General features: G+C 46.6%; 1 protein-coding gene across 1 annotated transcript in view; it reads right to left on the minus strand.

Annotated features, from left to right (window-relative positions):
- CACNA2D3 (calcium voltage-gated channel auxiliary subunit alpha2delta 3) overlaps positions 1-13977 on the minus strand; it is a 931470-nt gene extending 917493 nt beyond the window's left edge. The window contains exons 1-2 of the mRNA XM_090284008.1: positions 13706-13977; positions 12957-13038 (exon numbers count right to left, since the gene is read on the minus strand). Coding sequence (XP_090140134.1) covers positions 12957-13038; positions 13706-13827 — 204 coding nt within the window. The 5' untranslated portion in view covers positions 13828-13977. The remainder of the gene's footprint in view (positions 1-12956; positions 13039-13705) is intronic.
- Between the last annotated feature and the right edge of the window lie 1773 nt (positions 13978-15750).

The raw sequence follows: 15750 nt of genomic DNA on the forward strand, positions 1-15750 counted from the left end.
TTAACATCCCAGGGAGGAGCTGGATGCAAGAATCCTCAAAAAACCTCAAAATGCAATACTCTGTTGGGTGTGATAGTGGGAGGAATGGCGGTGGCTGGAGCTAAACATCTTTTGGCAAAACTGCCCTCCCCCCATTAAAACCGTATAATTTAAATCCCACTTCTCAGCCAGCTGCTCACCCTCATCTCGGAGATGCTGTGCTTGGTGCAGATCCCAAGACCAGGCTTGGGGAAGAGAGCTGCGGGCAATTGCACCTGCAGGATGCAAATGCAAATAACCCAAACTCGATTTATGGCCTTTCACAAGGTCTCCTCCTACAGGGAGGTGACGGACAGAGCCATGCAGGGCACAGCCAGGACGTTGTCCGGGAGTGGGTAGCACTGCTCTGTGGCTGCTGCAGGTACGTGCAACAAACGAAGCAGCAGCTCTGGTTGCCTGCAGCTCACAGACTCAGAAACCCAGTCTCAGTGGTGTTAAAAATAAACAAATATAAAATAAAAGGAAGCCGCACTGAGAAGGTAAAATCATCCTCCGCAAACAACATGCAACATCTTGACACTGGCAGGGCCTCAGAGAAAGCCAGGTAACAGCCCCGCACGAAGGTGAAGAGGACAGAAATTAAAATCCACGTTTCTCTCAAATATCACTGGGAATGTAGCTTTGGAGCGGTCCATGGAATTAGCTGCAACAGCTTCCTAATTGCCTGTGCTGAGTTGCCTCCCCCAGGTTGATGGTGGCGGCTGCGCGGCCCCATCAGTCTCGCTTGGTGCTCCTCGTGCACCCGCCCAGTGCTGCGGTGCTCCCACGGCAGCTGCTGGGCTTGGCACTGCAGAGGCACCGAGACCCCTCAGCCCAGCTGGGAGGCTTCTGGGGTTTTTTTCAGGGTGCTGTGGTAGGCTGGGATGCTCCCAGGGGCGAGAGGGGCTCACCGGCTGGGACCAGCTGGCTAGGCTTTCTGGCAGTCCCTGCTGGCACCCAGGGAGGGCTGTGGGCGAAGGACCTGCCTGCGAAGCTTCAGAGCTCAATTGCTGTAGCTGGGAGGCAGTCTCTGACTCTTTTGCAGCATCCACGCCTGATGCTAGGGACTCATAAAACCCAGCTTTTGAGAATAAAGGAAGAAAGGGATATGAAGGACCTAGTTCTTGGCTCATGCTCAACAGCATTCTTATTCTCATCACCGGAGTGTGAGCACCAGGAACAGGCTCCCCTCAGCCCTTCCTTTGTTTATCTGTACATTCACACATTCCACCACAGCCCCTGAAACCCACCCCAAAGACAGTTCTGTGCTAAGTGCCAAAGGAGGACCCTTTCCTATCGAAGAGCAAGTCTGCCCTTGGGAAATTTAAGGTCTAGCTTACCTGCCTCCTTCTGAACACCTCCCCACTGAAAAAGATAAGGGGTCCTCAGTCTAATACATACCCCCAGACCTGCCAACAGCAGGTATGGATCTGCCAGACTCATTCCACGCAAAATAAAACTGACCCTGTTGAATCCAAGGGTGGTGGCCTTTAAGCTAGCTGTCAATCATGCAGAAAAACAGAACTAGCTTCCCCGAGAGGAAAAGAAAAATAAGCATCATCGGACATCCAGGACAGAAAGACAAAGAATGGGGATAACAAAGGCCAAGGAGTTAAAATTTACTGGGCATGTCCCGGATGTCCAGTTCTATGCTGTGACTCTTACATGTCAACAAAGCTAATCCTCACCATGACCCCATTTGACAGATAAGGAACATGAGGCTGGCTGAACAAAGGTCACACTGGATCTCAAAGCCAGATTCGTCTTGTTCCAAGGTCCCAGGGCCCAAGCTGGCTCTTCCACTGGAGCATCCATTACCATAACGGGAATACACAAAGGGAAATTTAACCAAATTCAATGAGATTCTCAGAAAGGCTTCTTAAGAGTCAGACCTAATGAGCTGACCCACAAGGAAACCAAAAGATCAGCAGCATCATTTTATTATAATAAAGAGAGAATTATAAAAAGCTAGAGAGCTTACTGGGGTCTCCCCTCAGTCCAGCTATTGTCCCTTTTAATTCTGTATTTAAAAAGCAAATGATAATGCACCCAAACAAGACCAAGAATCCAGCTGGGAAAAGGATTAAGAGCTGGAGGAAGTTTCCAACCATAACCCTGACGAGCCAACACCAGGCTGTAATAAAAGCAGGGGGGATGTGGGTTACAGGGATGCTCTTCCTCAGACCCAGGCCCAGCCCAGGCACCTGGCCAGGCACCTGACCAGGATTCACGTGACTTGGATTCCAAACCTGCCTCTGCCACCTGGAGCTGGGTAGCCATGGGCAAAGTCACATTCTTGATCTCCATTTCTGCACTTCTAAAATGGATGTAATGACAGAACCAACCTCAGAAGTGAGTGTGAGGAATTAAATGAAATAGTACAAATAAAACACATGGCATGAAAAAACAAATAAAGCACACGCATCATTATTATTAGGATTACTGCCTAAGAAGCACTTATGGTGCTCAGCGCTGGGCAGCTTTAGCGGGGATCTCCAAAGAAGGCCTCTGGATGGCCTATTAACTCTCCCTCAAGTGGACAAACTGCTATCTCCAGTAGCAACATGGCATGGCGTGTGGGAACAGCTACTGTGGAATAATCATCATAACAACAATAACAACAGCCCATCTTTTCTAAACACTTCCTAGGAGCCAATTTTGACTAAGTATCCTGTGTGCAGCTTCTCAGTCAGACCTCTCAACTCTACCTCAGAAGTTAGTACCACCGTGCCCACTTGATAGGCAAGAACATGGAGGCCCAGTGACTGACCTGTCGGGGTCAGATCACTAATCAGCAGTAGCACTGCATGCAAACCCAGACTAGTCTGACTCAGATCCAGACTCTCACCTCTACACAGTGCCACCCTCCCAAGACCAACCTCCTCTCTTTAAAGACTTAAAATCAATAATCCTCTGATTTCTTTCTAATTCTATATATCTTTCCCATTATTCATAGGGCATTTGTTTCATGAAAAAACAAAACTGAAAATCTTGCTGTTTAAGTAGAAAGTTCATCATCTGAATTTCAGGTCTGTAATTCTGAAATTCTTGTTCTAGGAAATGTGTATCTTTGGCTTTTTTTGAAGAGATTAGTGAGCTATGACCTGTCCTTTCCTTGAGAGGATTATATCTTGTTTTAGGGTTGACCGGATGACTCCTGATGTTGTGAAATACTTGAACTTGGACACAGACCCTGGGATTTTAAAGGAATTTCCAGTTCTTATCAACAAACAGCTCATGTATAGTAAAACGCCTGTCACACACGTGCACTTGTGCATGCACACACACACTCATGCACCTTTTAATGGCTGCCTGATAGTGATTCCCTTAAAGTGTGCCTCTGTGCCAGTGTGCAAAAAGCACAGTGTTCTGACAGAAGCCCAGGCCAGAACTGAGAAAGTGTTCAAACTTCAGCATTATCATCCCAGAAGCCAAATGACTATCATTTATTGAACAAGTGAGGCAAAAACCTATGCCCACTGAGCTCTTTGTACATGATATGATCATATTGTGGTAACAGAAATTTCACCAATAATGGAAATTGGTAGAAAGCTAAGAGTAAAGCTCTATGCTATGATTTGTGGCCAAAGACTATCTACTTCCGATGGATTTATTGCCTCCCACACCTATTGTTCTTTCTTACAATATTTTTCTGCCTCTGCCTCAAAGCAGCTCAATGGAAAAGGCATTATGGATGGCTTAGGGACACAGAGCCAAATGCCTGCCCAGTGTTTCTGACTCTCACCTTGCTTTGCAAATTACAGTACAATGTTAGAGCAAGAACAAACTTGAATCCCCACACCTTGAACTACAAACCTTTATTGTATAAGGGGCAAGATGAGAAAATTTGAGGGGGGGGGAAGATTCACCTCCTCGGGGACATAATAAATATTACTATGTGCCACTGTTTGCCCATCACATTAAATGTGTGTGACACACATTGCCTTAATTTTATGAACTCATCGTAGGATCAGAGTGACTCAAATTCCAGACATCTCTCTTTCTCTTCATTAATAATGAAATGAAATTATAAATGAGAAAGCAACTAGCAAACTGCAGCTTCCTAAACATCATTCTAAATAATTTCATATGTTACGTCACTTCATCCTCCCAAAGCCCTATGACGCAGGGGTTTTCCTTACTAGCTCCATTTTGTTGATGAGCAAACCAAGGTAAAAATGGTGTCTGAACTATTTGGCCCATGTAGAACTGTGTTTACTTTAATCACTGACTTCTCACTGACTCTCAGTGCTAATTATAACAGCTTGATACATTAACAATTTTTAAAAGTTATGCAACTACAATAGCAGCCTCTTCACAATTTCAAAATGTTGGTACCTATGTTTACACAAAAAGAGGTGGCAAGTATCATTCATTCAAAATCTTCAAGGAGATCAGCATAGGACTGTGGATGCTCAAAGGACAGAGACAACAAAACATGTCAAGGAAGCTCTGAAGAGGAGGTGGGCAGAGCCAGTGGGAAGAGTCAAGGAAAATGAGATACCCTCCAGTGCCTCCTGATGACAGATGGCGGTCCCCATGCATTGCTACCCCTCCATGCACCTTGACTAGAGGAAAAACCACCCTGCCCCTGTGAGGTATCTGTCCCCTGGCTGGCCTCTACCACTGCTCTGCAGGAACCATCTGGGAGAAGTTCAATATCCCCCAAGTGCTAGTAAGAAGAATTCTCACAGGAGGAAATGCCTGGAATGCTGTCCTACAGGACATTTGGATTAATGTGTGCCTGTGGCTGACTTCTGGATGCGCTTTTACAGTGGAGGAAATTGCTGGGTGCTCTGGGCTCTCACTCTGGGCAGTGCAGCAGACAGTCACTCCTCAGCCTGAGCCACCATCTACACAGGAGCACAAGCCAGGGAGGAGGCAACAGGAAGACCCTGTGTGAAGGGTTCCTATGGGCAACTCCTCAACCCTCAGGGAGGAGGGAGCCAACCTCAAGAAGTTAAAATCTGGGCCGCCTCCTGTCCTGAAGTATTACATACTTGGTCCCATGAGGTCCTCCCTACCGAATGCCAGGTGGCATCACCTTCCTACATGCCAGCACCCAGCACTTACCCACCCATGCATGCACTTGATTGTTAACTTAGTCCACATGTATATGTAGAGCCAGAGCCCACAGGTGCTCAATGAAGGTTATTTGAAGAGTCAGTATTTGTGTCGTGCAAACAATCATGACCTCAACAACTCACTGATGTGAAGCTCTTTTGTGCCAGCACTGTGCTAGATGCTTTGCATATTTTATTTCATTTAATCCTCTCCACAGTCTATAAGGTGGAAGGTATTGGTCTTCTTTTGAGAGTTCAGGTTCAGAAATGTTACTACAAGGTGACCCAGCTAAGAGATGGCAGATCTGGGACTCAAAGCCAAGTTCTGGCTCCAAACCATGTCCTCTCAGCTGTTATACCAGGCTTTAATTGTTTATGAAGTAATTTCCCAGATGTTATCTCTTTTAATCCTCCCAAACATCCATGAGGTAGAGAAATGCAGGTATTATTCATATTTTTTTCAAACAGGAACTGAGGTCAAAGAAGAGCACATAAAGACAAGAGACCGTAGCATCGTGGCCAGGTGCACAGACTCTGGAAACTCAGCATGGTCACCTTGGGGAAGTCGCTTAACTTCTGTAAGCCTCAGCTTCTAAATCTGTAAAATGAGGTGACTGGTAGTCCCTGCCTCTTTAGGTTGATAAGGGAAGTGAATGGGATGACATATGTTAAGTACTTATCATAGTACCTGGAATGCAGGGGCTTTCAGTGAACGCTACCTGATTTTTATTATTTAAGTGATTTGTCCAAGGCCACTCAGGAAATGCCTACAGAAAACATAAGAAGACAGATGCCACTGCTTCTTGTTGTTACCTTTAACAACACTGTGTCTCCAAAGATGTGCATCTCTGAAAATAGTCCAAGCCCTCAACCTATTAAAACAAACAAAGATGGGCAAAGACCACCCCCTAGACCGTGGCCAGGAGCCTTAAATTAGGCTGAGAGGATCAGTATCTCAGTAGGGGGGAAAAAGGCAAACTGAGGCTAGCCTCTCCCACAGTGGGTTTTCCTGGGCTCAACGGGCCCTGTGCTTGCTCTAATGCTCTTTTATTATCTTGAAAGTCTTAATAATTTTTTTAACAAGGGGTCCCATATTTTCCTTTCACATAGGGCCCTGCAAATTACATACCTGCTGGTCCTGGTCTGAACGAATCCTCAGCTTCCAGCTGTCTACAAAATCTCAGATGCTGGACAAAGTCATGCCCAGTAGACTGGGTCACTCAGTTCTGTCCTAACACCCTGGTTTGCTCCCTCAGGCTGCTCACTCCAGCAGCATAAGCAGACAAGAACAGTCTTCCCTGTCAGCAGGCAGCATCCGGCACATTCTGTGATGAGTGGCATCCATTTTTATTGGCATACACATGAACACACAAACTTAATAAGTATAATGGTAATGACGTGCGCAGGCCCCGAATATCAACTGGCAGTTGCTTCATCTAAAATGGACAACCAGAGGTCTGTTCTGTGAACCCACAGCCATTTACAGCCCTGCCCAACTTGCCTGTCCAGATCATTTACATGGATAACAGCTATTTTAACCTTGGGAGGATACTGTTTTCCAATACCAAGTGCATATAGTGAAGAAATAGCCATTTATTTCTTGTCAGGAGATAATGCTCTCCTTTCCAATTTGACCTTCAAATGCCCATTAATAGTATGGTTTCTGAGTTATTTCATAATCTTGATTTGGGGTAATAGGAAAGCTATGCAATGTATAAATTTAATACACCTTATAAATGTAATGCCTTTCTTAAACTGCCTTGTAATGAGCACCCAGTGAGTGCTATTCAAAGAAATGGAAATTGAAATGTTTACCATTTATTGAAAACATACTGGACCCTTTTCAAAGTTGTATTTGTAGCCCAGGCTGGGTGGTTCTGCTTATTGGAGCATCATCTCGTACACCAAAAGGTAGCAGGCTGGATTCCTGGTCAGGACACATACTTAGGTTGCTGGTTCCATCCCCAGTCAGGGAATGTTTTGGAGGCAAACAGTTGGTGTTTCTCCCTCTCTCACACTTCCTCTTTCTCTCTCAAATCAATAAACATATCCTCCGGTGAGGATTTTTTTTAAAATGGTATTTGTAAAATAACTTTCTTCTACTTCTTGAAGGAGAAGCTAACTTTAATGGACCAAAGGGCTGATGAAGATTCTGTTCGCATTGCCAGATATGAGGAACTCCTCCTCCCACTGAGTGATACATAAAAGCATCACTCCAGTCACTCAAGATGAAACACAAGCCATTATGTCTCTTGTATAAAAATTACATTAAAATGGGGGGATCTCATAGGCTAATTCATAGACTGGCATTTACAGCATCTATTGCATTTTTTTCTCAGTCTCAGCCATAGCCAACCTCCAAGTCACAACCTAGGGTCCTAGGGAACACCCAATCTGCTGGAAGGCTCTGCTGCGGTTCTCAACTCCAGAGCCTGTCCCAACAAGCACTGTGACTGCAAAAGATGGGGGGTGGAGTGGGGCAGAAATCAATGTCACAGAGGGGTGTACTTGGTTAAAAAAAGCTCACTTGTGGGCACTGCAGTGGTGAATCTGGATTAATGACAGACCTGAAGCAAAGGATCCCTGTGCGACCCTTTGTACGTAAGCCCAACACACCAAGCCATTCACTGATCAACATAAGTGGGAGCACAAAACACCATGTGAGGATCAATAAAAAACTGAACAAGAAAAAAGCTAAAACCCCAAACTTGCACTTCTGTGAATATGTGCTTCAAACTGCAGGACAATGAAACACCTGGCAGGGCCACAGGTGCTCCAGGCAATGGTTTTGTTCCTCCTGATACACAGCTATGTCTTTATCCCAGACTGGAAACATTAATTGTGCTTGCCTGTGCCTGACAGATTAAATAATTATTAGGTGATTTGGTACTTATGTGTTTGCCAAAAAGCACCTTGGTATTAGAATAAATAAGATAAAATATATTATAAAATAAAACCAGTTTGATATCATTATAGTAATTATTACTACTTTGGAATAAAAATCTGAAGTTTGTGTCCAATGAGAAAGCCATGTGTATATTTTCATTTCTCTTCATTTTGACTAGCATGTGTAAATCTGAGCAACAGAGGCTATAGCAGTTCCTAATGGGAGAAAAAGCAAGTCAGAAATATACCTGCAGAAAAAAATTTTTGAGAAAAGGAAAATGAATGAACAAAAGAGGCTCAGACAAAAACTGAGCAAAGCAATAGAAAAAGAACTTCCTCTGGACAGCAAATGACCATGTACAAGTTTGCAAATGCAATTAAATGTATGCATGGGGAAGATGCTCGAATTGAATTCTAACTGGTTCACTCTGCCTTGCTAATGTCCTGACTATTGGGCTAATTAAACCAATAAACTGCCCTCAAAGATTGAAAACTGTCATTTCTGAGACTTCAAGACTTTAAAAAATAATCTGTCTGGGGAAAGCCCAGTAATTGAAGTGGTGCTGTGACTTAAAGCATCAGCAGCATAGGTTGAATACATTAATCTTGCAGGATGACAAATAACTGTATTTATTCAACAAAAACATTCAGCTAAGTAGCACCTCCTCCACAGAAGCAATTTGTAGAGCGGCAGGCTCCCAAAGGGCAGCACACCACTGCTACCCAATCCCTGACAAATGACTACTCCTATTTAATTATTCAAAAGCCCATCGATTCCTACATTGATAAAAAGTCATAATTATCAAAATGGCTTAAAGAATCAACCTTTTACTTTGCTGACTCTTTCCTATGGAAAGAGACATCAAGTTTGTGTATTAAAACCACTCTCTCAATAAATAGTTGATAACACAAAACCCTGGCTGTGCATTCCAAGAAGTGTTACATGAGGCATCCAAGGTAAATGTCAATTCCTTTCTAGCATTAATGGCAGAGACACACACTACCTGTATTTCTGCTGTGTATTTATCATCCCAATTCTGGAAAATGTAATTGAAATTCTTCATTCCCATGAACATGCATTCCCTGAATGCAGGACTAAACAGAATGAAACACCCAGCCCCTACCAAATTGTCCCAAAGGATAATGAAATGAGAATCACGCCAAGTTCAATGCCTTTTCTTGTGAATGTTAGGGGTCTGGAGCACAGGAGTTTAACAGCCTAGGTTACAGGACCTACTAGAATGCTTCTCACTGAATCCCACTGTTAAAGGGGGAATGAAGCTATCCCACCCTAAAAGAACCAAACAAAGCTCATTCTCTCGGGAAAATGAAGCAAGACAGAGACAGCTGAATCCTGGCATGAATATGTCAAACAAGAAAGTTAATTCAAGGGTGAAGTGAATGGAACCCCTGCAGTATCTGCAGTGAAGGGAGGCAGCATCTAGGCGCACAGCAGCACGCCAGCACCTTCCTTGCAGCCCTGCTCTCCTGCAACCGCTGTAAAACCTCTCGAGGTTAACTCCAACTCCAACATCCAAGTCCCACATCTCTCCATTCTATACTGAAAACACACAACTTTTCTAAAACATGAACTACTGCATTTTATAAAATGAAAAATATTCTCTTTGCAAGGAACTAATAGGTTGCTATTCCTGAGCTCAGCAAAGACAAAAGAGAAGATAAAAATAAGAAAATCTGGCAGTGAATACATAATATATTATCATAAGGTAAAGTAGCAAAAGCCATGATATTAAAACATAGAAACAATTATTGAAATATTTTTCTTTCTGAAGCTACGATGAGGTACGTTATTAAATATTTGTATTTACATTTATGAAGTCAGTGATAATACTGCTTCCTCCGATTAAATTGCCTAATAAGAACCCGTTACCAAAATGGTGTCTTCCAACATCTTAAAATAGATGGCCAATTATTATTTAATCTATATTTAAAATAACTACTTCATAAAGTTTTTGCCTTAGTGCAAAAATTGCTAAACTCCCATGCTAAAAATGAGCATACTACATCAATCACAACATGAAGTTTCGATTAGAGAAACTACATAAAGTACATAAAATTACATAGTGGCACACAGTATAGCTTACTTAACTAAAATTCAAGTTCAAATGTCTGTGCTTTAAAAATGTAATAACAGTTTACTATGCAACACAGAATTGTCACCTTTGAGTCCCCTTAATACAGTGTTAATGCATTTTTCAACCAAGTTTTCTAGGTAATTTTGAGAGTATCTTAATTGTTAAAGATACATAATTTTTTTTGTTTGTTTGTTCGTTTTTTATAGGTTTTTTTTGTATTTTATTGATTATATTGTTACAACAGTTCCAATTTTCTCCCCTTTACTCCCCTCCCCCCAGCATCTCCCTCCCCCAGCAATCCCCGCCCAAGTCCATACCCATGGTTCATGAAAAATACCTATCCCTCCCTCTCAGATATTAAGACCCTTTGTAATCTTGTAAAGGACAATGGGCGAAGGTCTCAAGCTCCTCTAGCTGCTTCAAGCTGGACATGGTCGTCGTCCTACCTACCCTTGGGTCCAGAAAAACGTAATAATAGTGGGGGTGTGGAGGGGAGGGTGGCCTTCCCACATGGGGAAGGATCGTGCAGACTCCAGGTCAGTTGGCTGTCCCCGGACAACGGCGTGGTTGGTTTAACAGGCTGGAAAGATGCATAGAGTTTTGATTTAGAGGAGTAATTCCTCATGCAAATGGCCAGAAACTTGAAAACAAACAAGAGTAAGGCAATCACCTCCTTGCTTTTTCAAAAGGTGTTATGCCTCCCACACTCTGAGCACCTTGGATTTTTTCTCATCCATCCTCTGAACTCTCTAAATCAACGTTCTTTGCTAATTTTTAAAATAGTCATATTTGGGGGCAATGGAACAAGAGGACCAAAAGATAACTGCAAAAATGCTCCCCAAGTTGTCAAACATGCCCTGCCTAGCAAGCCAAATCCATGGGCATCTCAGGACTCCAGGGCAATCACTGTAATCCAGGAGCAAGAGCAGATACCTACCCTGGAACCTAATGCCAAGCAACACCTCACCTTCCCCCCACATCACCGTTAAAAATGCCAGGCAACAGCAAGAAATGACAACAAAGCCGTAAACAGCTGGAAATAATTATACAATTGTCAAGCTGCAAACATGACAAAAGCAAAGCTAGGCTTGTGAATTCACTATCAGAAAGGATGTTGATGAGAAGGTACGAGAAGCATTTTAGCTGTTTCCAATTTGCTATTATAGAGCAGCCAATAATATGGTTGATGAGGCCTTGTGCAAACAGATAGAGAGAGAAAGAGTGTGTGTGTGTGTGTGTGTGTGTGTGTGTGTGTGTGTGTTTTAACTTCAGAGAGAAGGAAAAACATATTTCATGTACTCCTACAAAATGTAAGATACAAGATATGTAAGCACGAACAAGAAAACAGTCACAGGCTCTGAAGGGATTCTTTCAAAGTTGCTACAACTAAACTACAATATGCAGATGACAACTATTTCTTTACAGTTATACAGATATTCTCCTCTTTAAATGCATAAGAAAAATACACAAAGCAATAGTCCAAAACTCTTCACATAAAACATCTGACACATGGGCAATAGGCCAAAGCAGGGTACAGACTGGTCCAGAGTAAGAATACTAACAAAAGATGTCATTCCTATAAACGGAGAGTAGGTTCACAGGTATGTAAATTACATTGCCCATAAGGGCACGCACATCTAGCCTCAAATTTTTATCAACTGTCTATAATTCAATGAACTCCTTCCCCCAAATAAGGGAGTTGAGCAAACGATCTTTGCATGGTTTCAAAGAGTATGGCACTGGCAATTTTTAAACCAGAATAACATTCTACTGTGGGTTGATGTTTGATTAGGATATTTAAATTTCATGTGACAAACTGTTTCATATACTAGCCCCAAAAATGCTACTCTCTGAAGCGGAATGCCATAAATAAAATACATACTTGGTTACCAGGCAGCATGCATAACACATATGTTACATTGGCCCAAAAAGCACATTTTAAAATACTTAAAAGTTAACTTAACAATTTAAGCTGTTTGTACCCATTTTCAGAGAATTATCCCCTCAAAGTCAATTTTGTTTTCTATCTTTGAGAGAATCTTTGGATTAATTAATCCTGTTGATTTATTAACTTGAAATTCTCTTAACCCTTCTAATCTCTCCTTCCCAGACCACCTTCCCCACCCCCCTTTTCTTTTTGGAGAAGAGAGTAAAGGACCATATATCTCACAGGGTAATTTTAAGCATAATGCTGTCTATTTGAATTAAAATTGATGCCGCTTCTGATAAAAGCCTAATAATCAATTTTCCATTCTCATTACTCTCCAGAATTATATGAACACAGACCAATTTCTTAAGTTTGTGGAAGACTCTCATAGGTTATTACCCGGCAGTGCAGCTGAGTGGAAAGATAACCATATTCATTCTCCTTATCTGTAATGATGTAATGCATCCCAGCCCTGGGTCTAGCTGATTGGGGAATAATGGGATTGTAGAACTGCAGGGATGACAAACAATAGTGCAGCGTCTTTCTCCGATACAATGAACCCCAGCCTCACATGCAGGCAAGGTGAAACACATCATCAAGTAGGCGCAGATTCTGCCCCTTGGATGAAGTTAGCATTTTTTGGCCAGAGGAGCATCTGCTCTCACACTGAAACAGCAATACCGACACTGAGAGGAGAGCTGTGCAGAAACACTCAGTTTCCGAGCCCCAGCCAGGACAGTGCCAGTGAGTATCCTGCTTTTCTTTGTGTTTAGAATCAAGTGTCATCTAAAAATAACCGGCTGGTAGGGAGAAGTCACGGCACAGTACATCGCCAAGAAACCGGGGGATCAGGGACACCTCTGCTAACTGATGCTGCTTGGGGTTCACGTTTGTTTGGAAAACTAAAACTGCCTCCATTTTCTGTGCTGGAAAAATCCTCCCTTCCTGCCACCACAGAAACCTTACCTTTTGCAGAAGCTGGGAGCCGGAGTACTTAGCAGCAATGGATTTTATCTCCCCACCAAATGCCGAGGCCCAGAGCTTCACCCTACAGGGAGAAATGGCACAGAAACAAATTTAACATCCGTGTCACAGTCCAAACGCACGCAAACGCACACACAGGCTGTGGCTGAAGGAGCCCGGCGATATACATTGGAAGGAAGGGGGGGGGGGGGGGATTAACGCCTTGACAGAAACTGCCAGCACCAAACTGCAGAGCGCTGCACGGGCGGGGGCCCGAGTGGTGGGGGGGATCATAGTTCAGAATGCGCAAAGTCTCCAAGGCTCTCCAAAAAGATCACTGGGTTTTAATTGAATGATTGCCTGAGAACTTACGCACCCCGAATGGGTATCACCTGGCAAATACTAGTCAGAAGAAATCTACCCGTGCCCCTTGCCCAAAAAGAAGTGAAGACAGCGAAGATGCGGGTAAATAAACGGCCCGTGGAAGTTGGGTTTGGTAAACAGGCTTCAAAGTTGGTGCTGTCGCAGGAGGTGAGCCTCTCCAGGTTTCACTTGCCAACCCGAGAGTGGGGGCTAGAGGGTCCCACCCGGGACTCGCCATCCCACTCTGCTCCTGGAAGGCAGGTGCGAGAGGCGAGGCCGACGCCCGCCGCAGGTCCTGCTCAGCTGCACCTGCAGGCGCCCAAACTTGGGCACAGTGGGTCGCGGGCGGCTGGGTCCCCTCCCCCGGCAGCGCAGGGGCCGGTACTTACACAGAGAGTGGGATCTGCTGCTCTGAGCGCACCACGTCCCCCAGCGCGGCGTAGAGAAGCGCCGCGGCGAGGAACCCAGAGGCCCCCCGGGACGCGCGGCGCTGCGAACCCGGCCCGGCCATGCTGGGCTCCCTCCGACCCGCCAGTGGCGGTGACAAGAGCGGACACAGAGAGCTGCGCGGAGCGGGCAGTGGGCGAGCGCTCTGGACTGCCTACTCCGCGCCGCGCCGCGCCGCCCCGCCCCGCCTGCCTCTCGCGCGCCGGGCTCACTTGAGGAGCTGAAGAAGGAGCGGGTGGGGTTGGGGGGAAGAGGGCGGAGAGGAGGGAGGGAAGAGAGGTGGAGAGGGAGGCTGGCGAGGGAGGAGGGAGGGAAACGCGCCTTTCACAGCAGCGGCTGCCCCGCCCCGCCTCGGTGGCCCCAGGGAGTCCGACTAGCCGCGGCAAGAGGGTGGGAGGCGCCGCGCGGGCGGGGACTCGCAAACTCCAGTGTCCTTGGCCGCAGCGGAGCTCTCCCTGCCCCGCCCGGCTCTCTGCAGCCACCGAGTTCTTTACAACTCCGCAGTCCGCCACCGCGGGTGCGACTCTAAAGCTGGCCCGGGGCTGACCCTCAGCCCTGGCGACACACACCTGGGGTGGAGATGGAGGTGGGGGCGCAGGAGGGAGGCCAAGGGCCGGGCGCAGCGCCCTGCACTTTGCCAGTGACAGCTTCGAGACCGCGCCGCGTGTCCAGTCTGGGTTAGGGGCAGGGGTTCAGGTGCTGCCGAGCTTAGAGGTATCGCAGCCTCCCACCCTGGTTGCGCAATTTTCCAGAAAGAAGGGCAGGTGAAGAGGTAAAAGTCTGAAGAAGGAACCGGGGCTTGTCCCGGAGACCAGGCTCACATTCGGGAGGGTGGGGGTGGGGAGTCGGGTGGGGAAAGGACTGGGCTCAGTGGATTCTGACGAGGGCACAGCAGCGAGGCCGCCCGCAGAGGCTCCTCCGGTGGCAGCGCCTGATAGGGGAAAGTGGGGTGGGCGGCTCGGGCGCACAAGCGCGGGGCCCCCGGCGTCGGCCAGCTGCAGGGCCGCCCTGGTGCTCCTGAACCCGGGCCGGGGCTTCTGGGCAGCTAGCACTCTTGTCAGGCCGAGGCCCGGCGTCCGCGCGACTGCAGCGAGTGGTGGTGGCCAAGATATCAGAGCTGGGCAGGGAAACAAATTCGGCGCCAAGTCCTTTCTGACCAGCGGACTCCCTTGGCTTGGGTATAAAAGATTCCTCTGAGACCCGGGGGCCACCCTCTCCCATCTCGGACCCCAGTCACCGGCGGAAGCGCACTAGGGCAGCGCGCAAAGGAAGGGTGAGGTAAAAGAAGAGGGGGTTACCCCCGGCGCCCTGAGAACTAGGCTCCCCCGAGGCCTCGGGACTCAGCTTCACAGCCCCTGGCCCCCATTCGAGGACTGGGGTGTGACTGGCAACTTTGTGGAACCCTCGCACCGACTGGCACTAAGGACCGACACTACTGAGGCTGAGTCATCCTGGACCAGCGGAGCGCAACTCAGTGACCCAGGCAAGCCGCTTGGTCCTGACCTTGTGGGGTCTCTCTGGGCATCAGCAGGCGGGCTGCGCCTTAGTTGTGTGCCCCTGCACCAAGGGCTTTGCGTTCTCCTGACCCCGCCTTCTGCCTCAGCATCCTCAACTTACAGGGATAGGTAGGAGCTGTGGCTTCCCCCGGATGGTGTTGGGCAAGGATCCAGGCTGCTTCTCCTGCCTAGCAGTCCCTGGGAAAAGTTATCCCAGCCTATGCTCGGTTTTATCTCAGAGCTGGCGGCGTGGGGAGGTGGGCCACTCATGGGGCATTGGTGCTTTTTCCAAGTTCAGGGGCGGGGGAGAGGGGGAGGGGAGACCTCGGGTTTCTGTGGGGCAGTCGCGCTCCGACCCAGAGGCACAGCGCTGAGAACAGGCTCCACTCGGGAAGCACCAGGTGCGTCCTGCCCACGGGCAGTGTCTACAGTGTCCACGGATGACTAACTGGTTATAATGAATTCTCCGCTTCTGTGCACACCTCCCATCT

Source organism: Furipterus horrens, unplaced genomic scaffold (assembly GCF_987537825.1).
Source record: "Furipterus horrens unplaced genomic scaffold, mFurHor1.1.pri manual_scaffold_7, whole genome shotgun sequence".
NCBI lineage: Eukaryota > Metazoa > Chordata > Mammalia > Chiroptera > Furipteridae > Furipterus > Furipterus horrens.